General features: G+C 41.2%; 1 protein-coding gene across 1 annotated transcript in view; it reads right to left on the bottom strand.

The window, feature by feature from the left end:
- Nucleotides 1–20,523, bottom strand: part of DCC (DCC netrin 1 receptor) — a gene marked incomplete in the record, with an annotated part of 974,185 nt that overhangs the window by 371,697 nt on the left and 581,965 nt on the right. Inside the window, 2 exon segments of the mRNA XM_034774393.1 lie at nucleotides 12,258–12,378; nucleotides 14,761–14,915. Coding sequence (XP_034630284.1) covers nucleotides 12,258–12,378; nucleotides 14,761–14,915 — 276 coding nt within the window.

Raw genomic sequence — 20,523 nt, 5'->3', positions numbered from 1 at the left:
GGGGCTGGGAGCCGGGCCGGGGTCGGGGGGCCGGGAGCCGGGCCGGGGTCGGGGGGCCGGGAGCCGGGCCGGGGGGCTGGAAGCCGGGGGTGGTTGGCCAGGGCCCGAGCTGACCCAGGCTGGAGCCGCCGGGGGCCAGCCTGGGCCGTGCCTCCTCCCCCCCACACTCCCCCTTACCTGCTTCAGGCTTCAAGCAGGGGAGGGGGCGGAGACTTTGGGAGGGGGCGGAGTTGGGGCGGGGGCGTGGGCGGGGTTGGGGGCGGGGCCGGGGCCCCCGGGAGTGTCCTCCATTAGGAGGCACAAAATATGGTAACCCTACAGTCAGCACCAAATACCCTGCAGAAGCTAACTGTTCTGTTTATGGCTAAAATATGCTGATGCAGCGGGGCTACCTTTAAGCGCTTAATTATTTGATACCTTGAACAAAAGATGCAATGACTATTACATCTTCACTGTGTACTTGATTTCCTTTGTTTATGAGTAAACATGTGCGTGCTTATATCACATATATAATGATTGTCTCTTTGTTCTTCACCTGTAACTTAATGTAAAACTCAAAAAATAACCACATAACATTATATATATATATATATATATATATATATATATATTGTTTCATCCATGCAATCATAAGTCTGCAGTTCACACAACGGGAAATAAAAGAAACCCATCAACCTTCTCGGTGCACATTACTTTTGAGAATTGCCACATTCAGAGATGAGTGGAAACAGATGGATAACTGTTAGACTGCAGGTAGCAGTAAAACATCAACAATTTGAATTCCCCAAACTTAACTGACATTATAATCTATTAAGGCTTAGCTAAAACTTGAGTCAGCAAATTCTGGGGATTTTTTCTACAGCGCTAGATCACTATGTAATATGCTATATTACTGTAAGTGAAGACATAAAAGCCTGAGGTTGTGCCAAATCTGAATGAGCAACTATTACATGAGCTGTTTGTTAGTATCTGGTCTGTTTGTTAGCCCTGGGATAGAATTTTGGGTTTGACTTTTTGATACTCTTAGACTAATATGTGTAAACAAAGGACACAGACACTGTGATGTTGCTTCTGCCTAGTCAGATGGATTTGTTAGTGCAATGGGAATAGATAAGAGTAGTTAAAGTGTTACTCAGAGCACACTTTAAGATTGCCTCAACCCCTATCTCAAGGCAAAATCAAGCAACCCGTCAGGAGGGGCGAAGGGTCTTGGGAGTGGTGGGGGCGGGGAAGTATAAAACACTAAAAGACCAAAGAAATGCCCGTCCAGGACCGGAGCACAACCTCATTCCTTACCCCTCCCATGGGGTACAAAAAAGGTGGAATGAAGACCCCAGACCCAAAATGGAACATGACACTTAAGTTGTAAGGAGTGGGACTGGGCGCATGCATTTCAAGTATAATTATGTCTCCTGGGGACACTGGGAAACAAGACTCTGCGGCGTCAGAGTTATGGAATACGTGTTTGCTGGAAACTAACCCCAATAGTCTGACGAAGTGGGTATTCACCCACGAAAGCTTATGCTCCAATACATTTGTTAGTCTATAAGGTGCCACAGGACTCTTTGTTGCTTTTTACAGATCCAGACTAACATGGCTACCCCTCTGATATTTAACCCCAATAAACTTCTCATTGTCTACACTTCGGACGTCTGGTCTTCTGCTTTCTGTCCACAAGAACCAGGGGAGAGGGTGAAGGGAAAGCCCTCTAGCACTGTTCAAGGAAACATTTGCTTTGTACACAAAAATTTCTTCTTGGGAAATGAGGTTTCCAGGGGTATAACAGTCTAGTCATCCACATAACGTTTGTTAAAACCACAACACATTTCTTCTTTTTCAAGGTTGAAATTAAATGAAATGAAAACAAGGCTCTGAATTTATAGTAGGAGTTCCTATATAAAGTGATAATAATTACACTTAATTGTCTGCAAGTAACTAATATGAGACTAGGAAGTACATCATTTTTCATACTCATAGATAGTCAATTCAGTGCTATTACCCTAACAAATTAAATGCTAACTGATCCTGAAGTATTAGGACTAATTGTGCACTTATTCATTCCATCTTGTGATTCTTCTGAAGTTACTATGTAAAGTCAATATACACTAAGGGATATTGTAATTAGCATCACTTAATACAATGTGTTAGCGAAATGCCTTCTAGCTTTCCCCTATTATTTATTACTATTATGTATTATTTATTAAGAAAATAAAGAAAACTTATTCATTAGATTCTGTAGCTGGGTTTAAGAACAAACTATCGATTTAAGAGGAAAACAATCTTTTTTATAGTTATTTTTAAATTAAACTATTTATATATAACTTAATACATAATACTGTCCCTACTAAGCTATAGATAGGAGATTCTCTCTTAAACACTTTATGTTTTTAGAATAAAGTTTGTAAAATTCTATTATATTGCTATTGGGCCTTAATGTTTTCATCTTTGTTATCTTCTAAATTTGAATTTTCAAAAGGTGTCTAAATGACTAAGGAGCCTTAGTCCTGTCAACTTTCAACTAGAATAAGGTTCCTAAGTGAATTAAGTACCTTTTGAAAATGTTACCCTAAACCCCATTTTCAGAAGTGACTTAGGTGTCCAAGTCTCATTGAGAATCAGTGGAACTATGGCTCCTAGATATATATTTATATGGGCCCATTACTGTTGTATCTGAGAACCTCACAATCTTTAATAACGTCCCTCTAATGTAAGGATGGGCTAATATTCCCATTTTACAGATGGCAAATGGAGGTACAGTGACACTAAATAACTTGCCCACAGTCACAGAGGAAGCCTGTGACACAACAAGGACTTGACCTAAGGACTCCCAAAAAGCAAAGCTAGTGCCCCCACCACTGAACCAGCTATCCTCATTAAGTCACTTTTGAAAATGGACTCTGGAAATTGCTCCTTGTGATGGCCTGCTATAGCCTGAAGTTGGTAGCCTTCAGCAAGGCACACATCTTCTATCAGGCTTTCAACACAGATAGTTTTAGGCTGTGCTCTGTCACAAGGTAACTTAAGTGGAAATGTTTTAAGCCAAAAAGTATTTGGCTAACTTAGCATTTTTGCATGGTTTCATTATAAATTCACAGTCATGATATTATGGTGAAGGCCGCCATAAAATACATAAACAAAATGTATATTTATCATTATTATTACTGCTTATATGGTGCTTTAAGCTTGAACAGCACTCTAGCTATGTATGCATACTAAACAAGGGCAATCAGCTCTCAGGTCATGATGGGGTCAGGAAGCCATTCCCCATCCCATTTATGGTAGTGTGCACCTGGCTATATGCTTCATGTTGTTAGGGTTTTTTGGCTTTCCCCTGAAGCTTCAGTTAGTAGCCACTGTTGGAAGCAGGATTCCAGGCTTGATGATGACATAGTACATTCCTAATACACCCGCCATTAATTAGTATACGCATTGAGAGAGATGGCCCTTGCTCCCACCTGCCAGAGGTGACAGTGGTGGTTACACCACACAGTCATACAACTCTGCCAAAAAACACCTCTAGAAAAAGTTTGTATTGTCAACATACAATGAGATGGCAAGGCGATAAAACGTATTCTTTTGCAGCATGCACTGCAGCTTATGAGAGCTCTCTTGTAATTCCCACTCCTCCTCCTCCTGTACCACTCTACCTCTGGCTAACTTACAGGAAATAGCACTGTAAACTTTTCTAGTCCCTTTGCACATCACAGATGACAAACTCCAGCTCATTCTTCCTTCCTCTGAGGAAAAATGTGAGGGTTTGTCTGTTAAATGTGTTGGCCTTGAGAAAAATATGGGGAAACTTGACTATAAGGCTAAAAACAGTGAGAACAGAGTCAATGTAGCATCACTGAGCCCTGCTATCCCACCAGCCTGGGTTCCCCTTACTCTGTGCTGCTGTGACAGGCTTTCAAGCCCCCTTCCTGCACACACACAGGTAGGCACACACAGATCAGCTCTGCATGGGAGAGCTCAGTTAAGGAATTGCCCAGCATGCAAGTGCACTTCCCCTCTGGAGTGTAAACCCAAAACTGTAGCGTCTTGCGCTGCACAGAGAACCATATAGCGTAAGCTCATAAAATTCGCCCTCTCCCTCAATGTGGAGAGAGATATGCAACAGCTTTCTGCCCCATGTCTGAGTTCCACATTGGTTTTAGAGACAAAACAAAATAAATGTATTAACTACAAAAGATAGATTTTAAGTGGTTATAAGTGATAGCAAACAGATCAAAGCAGATGACCTTAGTAAATAAACAAAAACCGCAAAGTGAGCTTAACATACTAGATAGGTAGGATATAAATTAGCAAATTCTCACCCTGAATGATAAACAGGCTGGCACATTCTTAAGGCACAAGCTGCCTTGGCTTTCTCAGGTTCATACATCCTTCTAGCCTGGGACCATCACTTCCCACAGTTCAGTCTTTGTTCCTCGGGTGTTTCCAGATGTGTTGTTATAGGGAGAGTGAGGTCTCCCCATGATGTCATTTTCCCCCTTTTATATCTTCTCCTCACGTTCTGGAAAGCTCTTTTGCTGTGACCTGGGTCAAACATTGCATAGATCTATCTCTGAGAGGTTTCTATTGTACACAGTTCCTGGGGTAATCCTTGTGCTTGTGTGCATTTCCTCAATAAACCATTAACATTGTTTGACCTTTTTACTGTCAGACCTGAAAGGCAGCTTGTGGGTGTTTTCAACCTCACAACATGTTCAGTAATACATACATAGCCAAACTTCATAACTTCACATATGACGACAGCACATACAATCCAACTAGATATTACCGTCTAGCAGATCAAGACTTTTAGACACCTCACAAGGCATACTTTGTATAAGGCATATCTTAATTACATGGCAGTGGTGAATACTGGGGTGTCAGATGTCACAGTACCCTATACTAAATTGCAAAGGGGGCAACAACCAACTGCAGCCGCACCCTCTGCCCCAGCATTGCAACACTAAACCTGGACTAGTTAGGAGGGAAGGCCCAGTGAAGGGGGTAGGGGACAGCTTGAGAGTGGCAGCTTCTGCCCCACAGGGCTGGGCCTGGCTTCCCACTCCAGACACTGCAACCTAGCGCATGGGTAGGGTAGGGCCCTACCAATTTAACAGCCATGAAAAACGTGTCATGGACCATGAAATCAACCCTCCCCTATGAGATCTAATCTCCCTTGCTGCTGGGGTCCCAGGGCTCCTAGCTCCTAGTCTGGCCATGCTGCGGAGGGATAGGAGTTGTCCTTCCCCTGCACAGCCACTCTTGGTGGGAAGATCAGACCCACCTCCAGAGGCAGCACAGAAATGAGAGTTGTATAGCCTCCCAGGGGCTTCCACTCCTGGTGGCTGCAGCTGGGGTGGGGGCAGCCCAGGCTCGGGACTTCTGCCTCCTGCCACTCCTGCTGGGGATTTGTAGCCCAGCGGGCCAGCTTGCCTTTATTATATTCACTGCTTTGCATTATATTCTGCTTTGCATTATATTCAGCAGTAATGCAAGAAACCTACAGGTCTCTATCTTGTAAGACATTAGCTTCAGCAGGTTAGCATAAGGCTCGAGGCCTATGAACTTTGAACAGATAAATGGCCCAATGGAAAACCCCAAGTATTTGGGGAGATGAAAATAGAATTTAAGGTGACGTTCTGACCACAGGTACATAAGTCAACTACACAAGTGTCCTGGCAATGAACTGACGTACACAACATGTACACGAGATATATCTAAGGCTAGCCTGCTTGCTTGCCTATGTATCTTTTCTTATATGTTTCTTATTTTCTTATGGGCTTAATTATTTGTTTTATTAGAATAGGTGTATAGGTTTATATTAGACTATATTTTGGCTGTAACGCAAGGGACTTACAGACCACATCCTGTATGTTGAACTAATGCAAAGTTGGCATACATGATTAGGACCTTTCACCTAGATAGATGGTGATGAGCATAAGCATAAGATCCATATATGGCTGTGACCTTTAACATAAAGGATGTGTTGAAGTACGTTGGCATAGGGGGCTTCCTAAGTTCATACCCTATGAAACTTAACAGGTACACCACAACATGGAAGTTGGAAAGAACCAAAATAACCATTTGAGACAGAAATAACAAATGTGATACCTAACCACAAAAGGGCCATGGTAACTAATTGATGTTTACGATAATAAATTGAAATCATTGATATAGTAATCTATAGAAAAAAGACAGTCCAACATTAGTAAGGTGAGGAAATACAAATAAGGAAAAGGGGGAAAATCCCCTACTGAATATGCAAAGAACATAGCGGTGTCAGCATAACATATTATAAAAGTGGCATCCCAGCCTAGGGGCGGTAGGAAAAAGAGATGTAGCCCTTGGGAGGTGCCAGAATGATGGCCACTGGTGATGACGGGGAAGGTGATGGTGATGAGGGCTAACATTTCAGGTTGTTCCACAAGGGATGGTGTGAGTATATGGATGTGCAGATGTACATTCTGTAGTATCTCTATCTACTTTACTGAGTTGAGGTGTTTGTGACTGTGCTAAATAAACTATATTTGTAAATATAAAAGAGTTCCGATAGTGTGAGTGTTGCAACTGTGCACATCGGGGTTCTCAACTATATTATAATTGAAATAATACTGGGCCTGACCTTGGGACAAGAACCTGTCAACCCTCAAAATAATAACTGGGGATTCTTAAGTAATCAACATAATTAATACACAATCTAAAGATCGGGCAACAGACTTCCTCCGCTGTTCCATCTGGGGCAGCCCTGACTCTGGGCTTCCTCCCCTGGTGGCACCTCCCAGGGCTTGGGGTGATCCAGTAGGAGCTTCTGCCCTGGGGCTTCTTCCAGGGCTGGGGCACCCATTTTTCCTGGGGGTAGGGGCAAATTGGCAGGGGTCCCTGCCTTAATCTGTCTCTGGCATGGACTAGCAGCTAGGAGCCCCTGGCTGGGGCACTCCCAGCAGCATGGGGGAGATCCTATCCACCTCTGCCTCCAGTAACCTCCTCTAACTGCAGGAAGCTTGGAGGGTATTGCTTTCAGAGCCCAGCACAGAAGTGAGGGTGGCAATCTTGGGATGCCCCTACAAGCTTTGCAACCTCCCTGCCCCCATGATCCCGTTTTGGGTTAGGACCTCCATGGTTACAACATTTCAGATATAAAAATCTGAAATTGTGAAATTAAAGTAAAGCTTGCCAAAAGTTTTCTTTATAACCCTCAACTCTCCATAGTCTGTAGTTTGAAACTGCCTCTCCCATTTCCTGTAGCAGTGAATGGACACACAATAACTGATTATTAAAATATTTAGAGTACAGTATATCCTCCCTCTGTAACATAAATAGCCCATATACTTTCCTGTTGTCTAGTTATTTTATGTAACAGATGATTTTCTTTATCTTTCTGTTTTCAAGTTAGCTACTTCTCATAATGTCTGCAGCGCCCAATGGTAAATAATATTCTCATGCATCAATGGTCAAGTGTATATCCTTAAGTTAAAATTTGGCTAGCGAGGAATTTATTAAAGAAACACGGTTGACAATTATCCATTTATGTGAGTTGATTATTTCAGGATTATATTGGCTAGTTTCTTTATCTGTTCTTGCACACTATGGAGTAAATAATTCTCCTCCCACTGCTTCCTCCTCTCCCCCGCCAAGCTATTTGAAGGATCAATCTGAGTGAAAGTATGAAAATAATTGTTTGCAAGTTCTTTGGGGAGAATTGTCCTCTGGGATCATGTCCATCATATCTGCAGTTATGCATGTCCATCATGTTTCATTTTTTAAATGTACAAATAATGTTTTTTAAGTTCTAAAAATAAATAATTCACTAACAAAAACTTCACTATTAACCATCCTGTTCTCTTTATGAAGAACATACAGGGGACTTTATTCTAGCAAACCTCTAGCAGCAGATCCTACAGATTACAGAAGGTCCCCAGGGATGGCCCTTCTTTACTGGGAGCAGGAACAAAACAGGTTAGCCTTGGAGCATAGGAGGAGGCTGAAGAACGCAGGGAAGCTGAGCTGCAGAAGATGATAGAGTTAAACATTTTGGAAACAAAGATTTTTTTATTGTTTTTTTTAAGGGATGCAAAGGGAATGGTTATAATAGGACAATGATTGCAGCCTTCATTATGGAAAGAAGAGCAATTTCTCCAATATGTATTTCAAAGATGATGAAATGAAAGAAAAAGAACCCTAAACCAAAATTTATTTTCCCAAAGTCCTAGACTTCAATTTGTTGAGTAATCCATGTATTATAGACTATGCATATATCATATTTCTATCTCATACAGTTCATAACTTAATGTTAAATACAATGCCTCCATAACTATAATCTCAGCTAAAAGCTATAATTTCAGTTAATTTTCCCAGGAGGCTCCTTTGCTCCCCAATGTCTAACCAATATATATTTAAATAGCATTTAACATCTTATAACCCATCTGGAATTCTAGAAGTAAAGGTTATAATCTGTGTAAACTCACTACCCATTACCTTGCATTACTCATTTCACTGTTGTCTAGTTTCAACTCAGCATACCATAGTATTTACACTGAACATAATTTATGGGTCTGAATCAGATCTCACACCGGTTTTATCGTGGACATGGGTGATGTTATTCCTGGAAACCAGGAGTAACTGCTGTTCAGTCAGGTCAGAATCAGATGAACAATCTGCATGTTTGTGTAATGACAACAGCAAGATTTGGTATCAGAATAGGATCATAGTAACTAGAGACAGAAAAGAATCATAAGCTTTTCTGATTTACCCCCTACTAGACACTATACTGGATATCTCCAATAGACTATGTATCAGCCATTGAATAGATGACACTCCTAATTTTAAGATCATAGGCTGGCCAAGGATATTAGCAACTAACTAAAATGCCAGTTCCCATGATTTTACGAATCTCATGGAGGAAAAATGGTCAGCTATTTATTTTCCCCATAATGTTACTTTAGGGAATAAAAAGAGTATTAATTTATCTAAAGGGCTTTTTGATAAGCCTGACCCTGGCTATCAGAAAAAGAAAACTCTGTTAGCTCTTTTACATGGCTTGGACACTGTTCCCTCAAAATTAATGGTTACAAAAAGGGGCATATAACTATTTAATAAAAGACTATATTGAAACTTCATTAGGCTCTCGTAAATACTCACCAACCGAGAATACTGGATTTAACAGGTCATTGTCTATGCCTTAGCAAGAAGCAGATTGTCATGGTTGCTAGGGGTAACCCTTAGTTTGAGGCCTGTGGACAGGCCAAAACTGAACAGCTGTGCAGTGCAGAGCTCATACTGAGTGTGAAAGATATGGTGACCGTATATTGACTAAATTTAAACAGAGAGGGCTATGTACTTCCCACCATGGTCGGCCCCAGCACTTAATTTGTATTTATAGCTGGCTTCTCTGCCATCTGTGCATGCTGGCCTTCTCAACATCTCAGAGGAATTGGAGTGGCATTGTTTGAAGATCTGATTAAATAGCCAGGAAAAAGTAATCCATCATTTATAAAGGGAAATGGAGACAGTTACAATAGTATCCCGTAGCTCTTTAGGATTTTGTCTTCATTTTCTTTTACTTTCATTCTAATCCAATGCCAAACACAATAAACACTCACCAAAAGTACAGAATTTACTGACAGCATTTGAACATCTAGGTGGAAACAGTAATGAATTATCCCATTTCCTTTAGACTGGTCCTATTGAGAAATAAAACTACATTACAGTTCACGATGGCCCCTTTTCTCCAAGGTTGCACCTGTCTAAATATATTCCAGAAGCATGAGCTAAATGCAAGATTCAGCTTTAAAAAAAAAATCAAACCCTTCCCCCCACAAAAAACCCTCTTTTCCCCCCATTATGATGTTTAATCGGGATGAACTTATTTTTAGGTACCATTATATCATTCTGATCCCAGCTGCCCATCTTAAATATCAGTGGGGTTATGTGCTATGTATAGTTACTGTGCCAAGGTTTTTTTCTTTAAGCACCTTCTTATGTTCATGTTTCCCCCAAAGGAAAGGTAGCACCATTGGTGACTCTGCACAGAAGGAGAGAAATACTCATCTGGCTTGATTCTGCACTGTGCGGGTGTACAGTGCTGAGCGCATAAAGGCCAAGTAAAAAGTGATGAGCCATACAGGGAGCACACGGGTAGCCTGATCCTGCTGTGCAGACATCCAGTCTATTAATAGCATGAGTCAGGTCTAAGAGGAGAGTTGCACAGTGAAGCGTCTCATTAGCACAATGAGGATGAAAATCATGCCGCTGTCCAGGGTTCCCATTAAGCAATGTCATTGCGTAGCTGCATCCCCTGGTAGCAGGCACAGTTCACAGTGGGGAATTATTGCACAAGGAAGCTGGCTCGGGGTGCGGGCTGGGAAGTGACCCATGCCTTCCCCAGATGCTGCTGGTGTTTCATTTTGGACATGGGTTGGTCGGAGAAAGAATGAGTGAATGAAGGAGGGATTGGATAGCAAGGGAGAGGGAATGGGAGTGACAAACTATTAAGAGGTTTAAAATTTGAGCTCAGGCAATCATTCATTCTGTACTCAGGAACAAACATAGAGAAAGAACATTGGTCCTGTTTCCTTTTCTGTTTACCGTGTGTACTTGTTGTAAGGGAAATGCTATGCCAGGGACTGGAGACTTACAACTACTCAGTGAGGAGCATTGGACCTAGCAGTTAACCTTGGTTGTGCCCACCTGGAGTTACCGCTTGCATTTGCATTGCAGTGCAACTACCTGGCATATTACTGCCCACAGGACAAAGGCTTGCAGCATCAAAGCCTTTCAGGAAATCAATGGTCTTTAACAACACATTACAATGTTATTAGAGTGTTCCATATTACTTGTCCAAAGCACTACAGTGGGTGGGCGTGTTACTGCAGTTATTGGCCATTATTGGAGAATGCTGGTTTTTCAAATAATGGCAGAGTTTAAGTAAAGCGTAACAATTTAAAAATAATTCTGTGCACACTTTTCAAAACAAATTCTATAGCATGGGCTATAAAACAGGTCAAACAAGATGATCAAAATGGTCCCTTCTGGTTTTAAAATCTATCAACAACTATGAACTACCAATTTTCTACTTTTCCCAGTCCAGGTCAGGGTGTGAACGAACTATGACTGCATCTACGCTACAAGCTAGGGTGGTGATTCCCAGCTCGCAAAGACATACCTGTGCTAGCTCTCATCAAGCCAGCATGCTAAAAATAGTAGCATAGTTATGACTGCATGGGCAGCCACCCCAAATATGTACCTATGGGGTCCAGGTGGGTTTGTACTGGAGGCGTCTAGCCCATGACACTCCTCATCACTTGTCATACTACCGCAGCTACACTGCTATTTTTAGTGAGAGCTAGCACAAGTATTTCTACTGGGCTGGGAATCACATCCCTAGCTCCAAGTGTAGATGTAGCCTATAGTTCTGAATATTCCACAATTCTACATAATTAACAAATACAGCAGAACCCACTTCAAGTAAACGACTATCCTATAAAACACAGAAAGCACCTTAAAGGCATTTATAAATGTTTTACCTTATCTGGTTTAAAATGAATACATCGTTTTTATGTATTTACAGTTTAATATTCCATAAACAAACAAACCCCACCAGTATTGTCACAAGAAAGGACAGTTTATAATTCTTGTGAAACTATTCATTTCTGTGCCACAGAAACACACCTTTGTTCCCTTGATGTATAAGAGACACCAGCCTTTCAATCAGGACTCTTTGCTACCCCCGCCATCACAGTGCTAAATTTTACCTACCTTTTCCCCTATGACAAATATTCTGAGTGTTCAATGTGGAGCCATACAGTATTTTATTCTCCACTCCATATGGACTGTTTCTTCCATCTCCCCCCCCCCCCTCACACACACACACTCTCCCCCTGGCCCTTTATAATCCCCAGCCTCTTCTCATATTTCAGCAAGATGAACCCAGTGGTTGAAAGCGAAGACACCGTCTTTGATTTTTCATGCTGAGATTCTGACCTCCAGTGTCACTTCTGGGATGCACCTAGCATCTGTAATTGTTCCAGTGACAGAGAGTCTCAAGGTTACACCAAGACAGACCTGCGTCTCCCCTAGTGCTAAGAAGGAACACGCTGTTATAAGTCAAGCCATCCAGCTAGCTAAATATTTTTTAACATGCCTGAGAATGAAGGCGGGGGGGGGGGGGGGGGGGGGGGGGAAGAAGGGGGGAATAGTAGGTGCCCAACTAGGATTTATGCTAATTGTATTAATTGCTGATATGATTCTCTGTGTCCTTTGTATCTTACCCAGCTCAGGGATGATTAGCTGTGCACTGGTCTGTGCATTCCCAGCATCATTTTCAGCTACACACTGGTAAAAACCTTCATCTGACTTTACGAGGCCCAGAATCCGCAAGTTGCTGCCACCCTAGAGAGACAAAGAGGGGAGAGGGGAAGGGGAGGGAAATAATTAGACAAAACTGTCAAACTGAACATCACTTGCTAAGGAGCTTCAACAATATTTTGTTTGTGAAACAAGAGCAGAGAGTATTAGGAAACCTCAGCCTCTGTTCATATTGTCTTTGACTCCAGTGGATTGTAATAAAATGCACGTTCATTGGAATACTTTTGTTCTCTTTGCACCACTCTGTTACAAGGATGGTGCTTGTGCCCTTATTCACTCGGATACAGAGGAGGGCCAGCCCAACACCCTATGCTACAGTTAAACCCCATATTAAAAGCTAGAGTGGGACTTGAGTGGTGAATAGGGCTTTGTGTTGGTTCTTTGCAGCAGGGGAGATATAAAAGAACTTCCAACTTTTGTACCTTGTGTACAAACAGCATTCTGAAGGTCAGATCCTACATCATGACATGAGACCCAAAGACCTGCAGCAACAGAAGAGTTACTCAATGTGTGTTGCTGGTGCACAGGATTTCAGTTTTAGCTGCTGCTAGCACAAGCAGAATTAAGTGACGTGGCAAATGTTGGCTTCTAAGGGACAATTATTTGCATAAGAAAAGGCTGCAAGAGAGATTCCCTTGCTATAAATATTTCTTCAGGAAATAAAAATTGAAAGGATAATTCCCCTCCCCATTATAATAATAATAAAGGGACTTGCCATTCTTTGGCAAGTACATTTATTGCTGTCTGATCCTCCTCATAACAAACAGTGATGCTTCATAAAGTAACACGAACTTGTGATTCCATATAACTGAGTAAATCTTCTCCACAAGAAAAATATGGTAAAAACCAACCTTTATTCATTGGAAGATGTTTAATTTACAGGAACGTAGTCCATTTTATTGATTAGAATGTGCATTCACTAGGAAATTGGCACTAAATATTGCAATCTGATCTACATGAATGAGACATGCTAACCTTCTTATGCCAAAGTCATCAAAAGAAAAATATTATCTCATGGCCTGTGGATATTTTTATCATGCTGTAACAAAAGATAGACATATTAGGGACGGGATTTTCCGAAGCATTCTGCAGGGTCTCAACTCTGCTCCCATTGAAATCAATGATAAAACTCTTGTTGACTTTCATGAGAGTAGTTAGGCCAATGCTTTTGAAATTCCACCATTGATGTTTAACTTTTAATGCCTCACATGTAATGCTATTTGTGTAATAAAAGATGGGAATGTGACATATCACACTATCAATTATGTGCTTTGGCGACAAAATTGTATACATGTCAAATGACCATTATCATTATTAATTTAACTGTGGTGAAAATACTTTGCATTTGAAGAAATTGATGGATCGTCACTGAAAGATCAAGTTCTGCAAATATGTTCTAAAACAGATTTGAAAAAAATGTAGGGAGGGATGCCAGCTGAATGTCATATCTGTGGCAGAAATATCTATTTCACTTTTAACTCCGAATGAAATTACACAGGGAAAGAAAATGCTAAGAAGCTGCAAGATCTGCACACAACTGTGAATTCCAGATGGCATTTGTTAGCTCCCTTTTAAGATATCTACCTTTCTCACTTATGATTACTTAAAATGTGTACAGTAGTGTATCCTTAAAACAGAGGCTTGAGGATATTAAGCCCTGTTTCCCCTTTGTCCGAGTTTATCCCCATTGTTGCATTGTGGCTCACAGCCTGTTTTCTCTAGCTAGAAAGGTGTTACCCCTTTGCTCATGCAGATGTGTGAAGTATCACTAACCTCCATTGTAATTGTTGATCCGCTATCTTCAAATTTAAACATATCTATTTTTAAAAGAACAGACTAAAGAAGGTGTGCATTTAACAATAAGCACAGTTGATGATTGACCACTATTGTATTCTTCATCCTCCCACATTCACTTCCTTCCCTTTGTCATCCCTTACTAACTTATGTCTGAAAGTGTAATTTCTTCAGAGCGTGGATTCATAATTTTTTGTCTGTAGTAAAGCATCATACGTGACGCTGATGGCACTTTATCAATAACAGGTGATAAATAATAACAATTTAATTGAAAATGTGACATGAAGTTATAGCCAATGTTCTGTGCTTGAGGAGATCCTTAACAAAAATCTAAACCACTGTTGAATGAAAGAGTAAGGGCCTGATCCAAATCCCCTGAAATCAGTGGGAAGACTTCAGTGGGCTTTGGGTCAGACTGTAATAGAGCACTCTGGTGCCATATCCCCTTTGTCCACCAGGAGGCAAGAGAGATTTGATCTGTTTTGCTGAGATGTTTCCTGCTTCTGCTAAACTAGTTAAAACACTGGTTATGAAAAGAATGAACAAATCAGAAATAAAAACATACTTTAAGTCAAATAGTGAATTTTGCAATGACAAAAGTCAGATAATTACCACTATCTGAAAATAATCACTAGGAATGACCACTTCTCCATTCTTGATCCAATCCACGGTAGGGACAGGCTTACCAGAGACAGCACATTCAAACTCAATGTCCATACTTTCGTAGGCATAGAGGTTTGAAGGGTGATTTAAAAACCATGGAGGAACTGCAAGGGGAGAGATAAAAACCAAAACAAGTAGTGAGTGGATGTGAATGTAAATTTAGCAACCCAATAATTTCACTAGACCTGGAAAATATTAGACAGAAATAGAAAACATATCTGCAAATCAAATTATTTCCCCAAACCCTCAGTTTAAAAAAATCAATCAAATACTAGGGAAAACATTTATTTTAGTGAATACTGTTTAACACTCATATGATTTTTGCAAAAAAGGAAGCTTGAGAACCCAGTATGGAAAGTACGTAATATTTGTGTGAAATATACACAATAAGCACCTTGAGTAACCAGGGGCCTGATCCAAAGCTCATTCAATGGATCAGGTGCCAAAAGCATGCACAAATGTGACGTGCACATTAATATGCAGGTAGGTAGCTTTTAGACAAGTACCCTGACTATCAGTGCAGAATGAAGTATATTTCGGCTTGAGAAATAGTTTCATATAACCAAGTGGAACTTGTGACTGGATTTACAAAATATGAGGATTTCACTAATAAGAATGAATTTTGTCCATGATGACTGAAAGAAGAAACAATCTGAATTATCTTTGCTGAAGACAAATTCTTATTAAGATAGCAATTATCTGTTGCCTTGTATTACTATAATGTATTCCCACTTTTGCAGTATGGTATACGATATGCTAATTTAATTTAATTTCATCATTACCATAATACTGGTATGATGGAGATTTGCAATTTGAGGAAAACTGCTAATAACATCAAATTTCTAATGAGCTCCCTGTCACAGAAAAAACAATTCACATACAGTTCATCAGCTTTCACAGGGGAACAATGTTCACTATTTTGAATATTCATAGTTGCTAGGAAGCCAGATTACATTCATTCCTAGGTAGCATCCATGACTTCTCGTTTGAACAGAAAATGCAATTGTATTTCTCAAGCAACCATTTCCAATGTCTGATTTATAATGTATCCAAATCCATTAAAGGGGTGGGGGGAGAACAACTGACATGAAAAGACTGTTCACGTTGCGAAAATCGAGCACTCAAAAGTTAGAAAATAGAAATAATTTGACTCCTTGTGCTTATACATTATGATTCTGTATTTAATTAAATGACCACAGGTCTCCTGCTTCTTTTAGTGCACAGAATGGATGTGACTCACTTTATTAGCTGTTATTCAGTATTTTGTTTTCTCCTCATTGTTCAACATGTGGCCCTGTGCCTTTTTATTATTTATTCAGCATACGCAATCTGGTCAAGACAAGCCACAGTGTTCTTATCAAGGATGTTTAAGGCACAAAGACCTCAGTTGCAGTTCTCAACAATGTATGTCATAGCTTGTGGCTGCCCACATTGACATAGTGGATTGTCTCTAAACCACTACCGAAATTCCACTGCAGGCTTATTTACTGCATATTATTAAGACCCAGACCTTACAAATTTCCTCCTGGGCTTTTCTACGGCACTCATCACTATAATTTCTGTGCATTTCAAATTAATGAATTAATTTTCATAACATCCCTGTGAGGTGAGGGGCGAGTATCCCCATTTCACAGACGGGGAGCTGCAATACCAAGGAATTAAAGGTCAAAAGTGTCCAATAATTTTGATTGCCCAACTTGTGATCTGATTTTTTTCAGAGTACACAGCACTATATAGCAGTTTACATGTTTAAAACTCAGCTCTCACGGATGGTCTATTGCAGTTGTGAGTGCTCAGCACTTCTGCAAATTAGACCTCAGGGTCTCAAGTTGGCCACCCATAAAATGAAGAACACTGTGGCCACCTGTGAAAAGTTTTGCTTAAGTGACTTATCCAAAATCATATAGGAAATCTGTGGCAGGCAGAGATAGAATCCAATTCTCCAGGGTGGCATTTAATTGCCTTAGCCATGAGTCCATCCTTACTCTTCCTGCAATCTCCTGCCTCACTTACTACATACCTTCAACTTGTGCAACAAAGGAAGTAATGTTGTGACTCAGGAATCCTATGTTCCTCTGCAGGTTCCGAGGGGAATATTATGTAGGAGTTATAGACTCTTCTGCCCAGGACGCTTGAAACCCTCAGAATCTCTCACCATAACAGCAACTCCTATCAGACCTGATAAACTCACTACATCTAACATGACACTTTGATATCATTTATCCCCAAATAATGTTATTAAGGGATTAAATGAAAACCACAGTGACACACTAGTCATCATAAGCATTGTGAGATGTATCTATAGATGGTGTGTAAGTTATAGAGGGGTAGCCGTGTTAGTCTGTATCAGCAAAAAGAACGAGGAGTTGAAGTGGGTTATAGCCAACGAAAGCTTATGCCCAAATAAATTTGTTAGTCTCTAAGGTGCCACAAGGACTCCTCGTTGTTTTTGTGTAAGTTATGTGTACCTACTAAAATGTATTTTAAACCATGTAACAAGGCAAAGGTAATAAACAGGTTTTCTGCCAGACAAAAGCATGTCTATTCACCTACTCCTATCTTTGATGTAAACTAAGCATTGTAAGCCAAACACAATAGGAGCTACATTTGCATTCCAAGTCACCATGAGGATATGATGTCAACACTGGGGTCAGCACACGGGAGAACAAACAACAGAAGGGCTCTTCAAAGGCTTACTGGACTATAACTAGGGGACAAGTAAAGCACTTTGTTATCCAATCATGGAGGAAATCCTTTGAATGGTATGGGTGGTTCATGAAAACTTGGATCCTGGTTATGAATGAAAACCAGAAGCTCAGTCAAAGACTGAACTCTTGGGACAAAATCTACTTTATTAAATAGGAGAGGTAACCATTAATAAGTGTAGACCTAGGACTGCATTTTATGTTTTTTCATTATATGTGTAACCATTTCTGTATCCTTACTCATTATTTCTTAAATCTTAATCTTTGATAATAAATGTAGGATTGTTTCACTATAGCCATATATATCCATGATCTGGAGTTGTACCAATCAAGCTGTGTGTACGCTGTTCTCTCGGGACTCACAAATTACTGTGAGTGTCCAGTGATAGGAGCTGGACATTACAGATGGATGCTTCAGAGAAGCTTGGAGACTGGGGTACACCAGATGTTAACCTGCAAGGCAAAGTAAGAGCTGGCAGAGCCATGAGGAGATTATTTGGGTGACTAATTGGCTGGTGGTGTCAGGGAGCTGACACCCAGTTTAACACCAGCAAGTCTCTCTCTCGCTAAAATGGGGGGTAACATGATGACTCACTATTCCGGGCACCTCGAGATGTGTTACACCCCTCTAGCCTGTCCTTGTCCTTTTTCCAGTTTCTTCTCTACCTCCCCCGCAGCTCAGTCAGGGTGCTTAATGATCAGGGATACCTAAAAGAACAAGGCCCAGAACCGGGGTAGCTAACGTAATCCCAATTTTTTAAAAAGGCTCCAGCGCTGATTATGACACTCAGGGCCGGCTCCAGGGTTTTGGCCGCCCCAAGCAGCCAAAACCAAAAAAAAAAAAAAGCCGCGATTGCGATCTAAAAAAAGCCGCGATCGTGATCTGCGGCGGCAATTCGGTGGGAGGTCCTTCACTCCTAGGCGGAGTGACGGACCCTCCGCCAAATTGCCGCCGAATACCTGGAACTGCTGCCCCTGTCCGGAACCACCGCCCCAAGCACCTGCTTGAGAAGCTGGTGCCTGGAGCCGGCCCTGCTGACACTTACAGGCTGGTAAGCCTAACTTCACTACCAGGCAAATTGATCAAAACTATAGGAAAGAACACAATTATCTGAGACACAGATAAACATGATATGTTGGGGAGGAGTCAGCATAGCTTTTGTAAGGGCAATCATGCCTCACCAGCTATTAGAATTCTTAGAGGCTGTCAACAAGCATGTGGACCCGGGTAATCCAGTGGATATAGTGTACTTGGACTTTCAGAAAGTCTTTGACATGGTCCTTCACCATAGGCCCTTAAACAAACTAAGCAGTCATGGGATAAGAGGGAAGGCCTTCTTATGGATCAGTAACTGTTTAAAAGATAGGAAACAAAGGGTAGGAATAAATGCTCATTTTTCACGATGGAGAGAGGTAAATAGAGTGGTACCCTAAGGATCTGTACTTGGACCTGTGATATTCAACATATTCATAAATGATCTGGAAAACAGGGTAAACAGTGAGGTGGCAAAAACTGGAGATGATACAAAATTACTCAAGATTGTTAAGTCTAAAGCTGAATGTGAAGAGTTACAAAGGGATCTCACTAAATGGGGTGACTGGATGACAAAATAGCAGGTGAGATTCTATGTTGATATGTGCAAAGTAATGCACATTGGAAAAAATAATCCCAACTATACATACAAGTGGACAGTGTCTACGTTTGCTGTTACAACTCAAGAAAGGTCTTGGAGTCATTGTGGATAGTCCCCTGAAAAGATTTACTCAGTGTGCAGTTGCAGTCAAAAGCTAACAGAATGCTAGGAACCATTAGGAAAGACACAGATACTAAAACACAAAATATTATAATTCCACTATATCAATCCATGGTACGCCCACACCTTGAATACTTTGTTCATCCCATCTCATTGGGAAAAGTACAGAGAAGGGCAACTAGAAGGATTAGAAGTATGGAACAGCTTCCATATGAGGAGGGATATAAAAAACTGGGGCTGTTTGGTTTAGAAAAGAGATGACTAAGGGGGAATATGGTAGAGGACTGTAAAATCATGAATGGTGTGGAGAAAGTGAATAGGGAAGTGTTTTTTTACCCCATCACATAACAAGAACTACAGGTCACTCAATGAAATTAATAGGCAGCAAGTTTAAGACAAACATAAGGAAGTACTTCTTCACACAATGCACAGTTAACCTGTGAAACTCATTGCCATGGGATGTTCTGAAAACCAAAAGTATAACTGGGTTCAAAAAGAATTAGATAAGTTCATCAATGGCTATTAGTTAAGATGATCAGGAATGCAACCCCATGCTATGGGTGTTCCTAAACCTCCAACTGCCAGAACCTGGGAACAGATGACAGGGGATGGATCACTCGAAAGTGCCCTATTATGTTCATTCCCTCTAAAGCATCTGGCACTGGACAATGTCAGAAGACAGGATACTGGGCTAGATGTTCTGATCAAGAACCATGGCTCTTCTCTGGTATAAGAGAATGCTCTGCTGGAAGAGCAAAGCTCATTTATGCAGGACTCAGATCTTTCTGAGGGGCCATCGAAGGATAGAATGACCTCCTGCAGCATCTCAGAACCACCACCACACATCTCACCACTTTTCACTCCAAGTGCGAGGCATTCTTTAATAAAAACACACAGCAGCAGAAGCTTTTTTAATCCGCAGACTATTTCCTCCTCACAAGAGGGAGAGAGAAAGAAGAACTACATCGGGCAGATGCTTCTTTTTAATGAACTCTTGGTAGGCAATCATATACCCCAATGATAGATTAGAAAAGGGTTACCATATTTGAACATTCAAAAAAAGAGGAGACTCCACGGGGGTCACCGGCCTGGCCCCAACTCCACCATTTCCCTGCCCCCATTCCAATCCCTTCCCGAAAGTTCCCACCCCAACTCTGCCCCCTCCCTGTCCCATTGGACCCCTTCCCCAAATCCCCTCCCCAGCCCCGTCTCCTCCCCTGAGCACGCCACATTCTCCCTTCTGCCCCCTCCCT

This window comes from Trachemys scripta, chromosome 6 (genome assembly GCF_013100865.1).
Source record: "Trachemys scripta elegans isolate TJP31775 chromosome 6, CAS_Tse_1.0, whole genome shotgun sequence".
NCBI classification, from domain to species: Eukaryota; Metazoa; Chordata; order Testudines; family Emydidae; genus Trachemys; species Trachemys scripta.
This window is presented reverse-complemented; position numbering and strand designations above follow the sequence as displayed.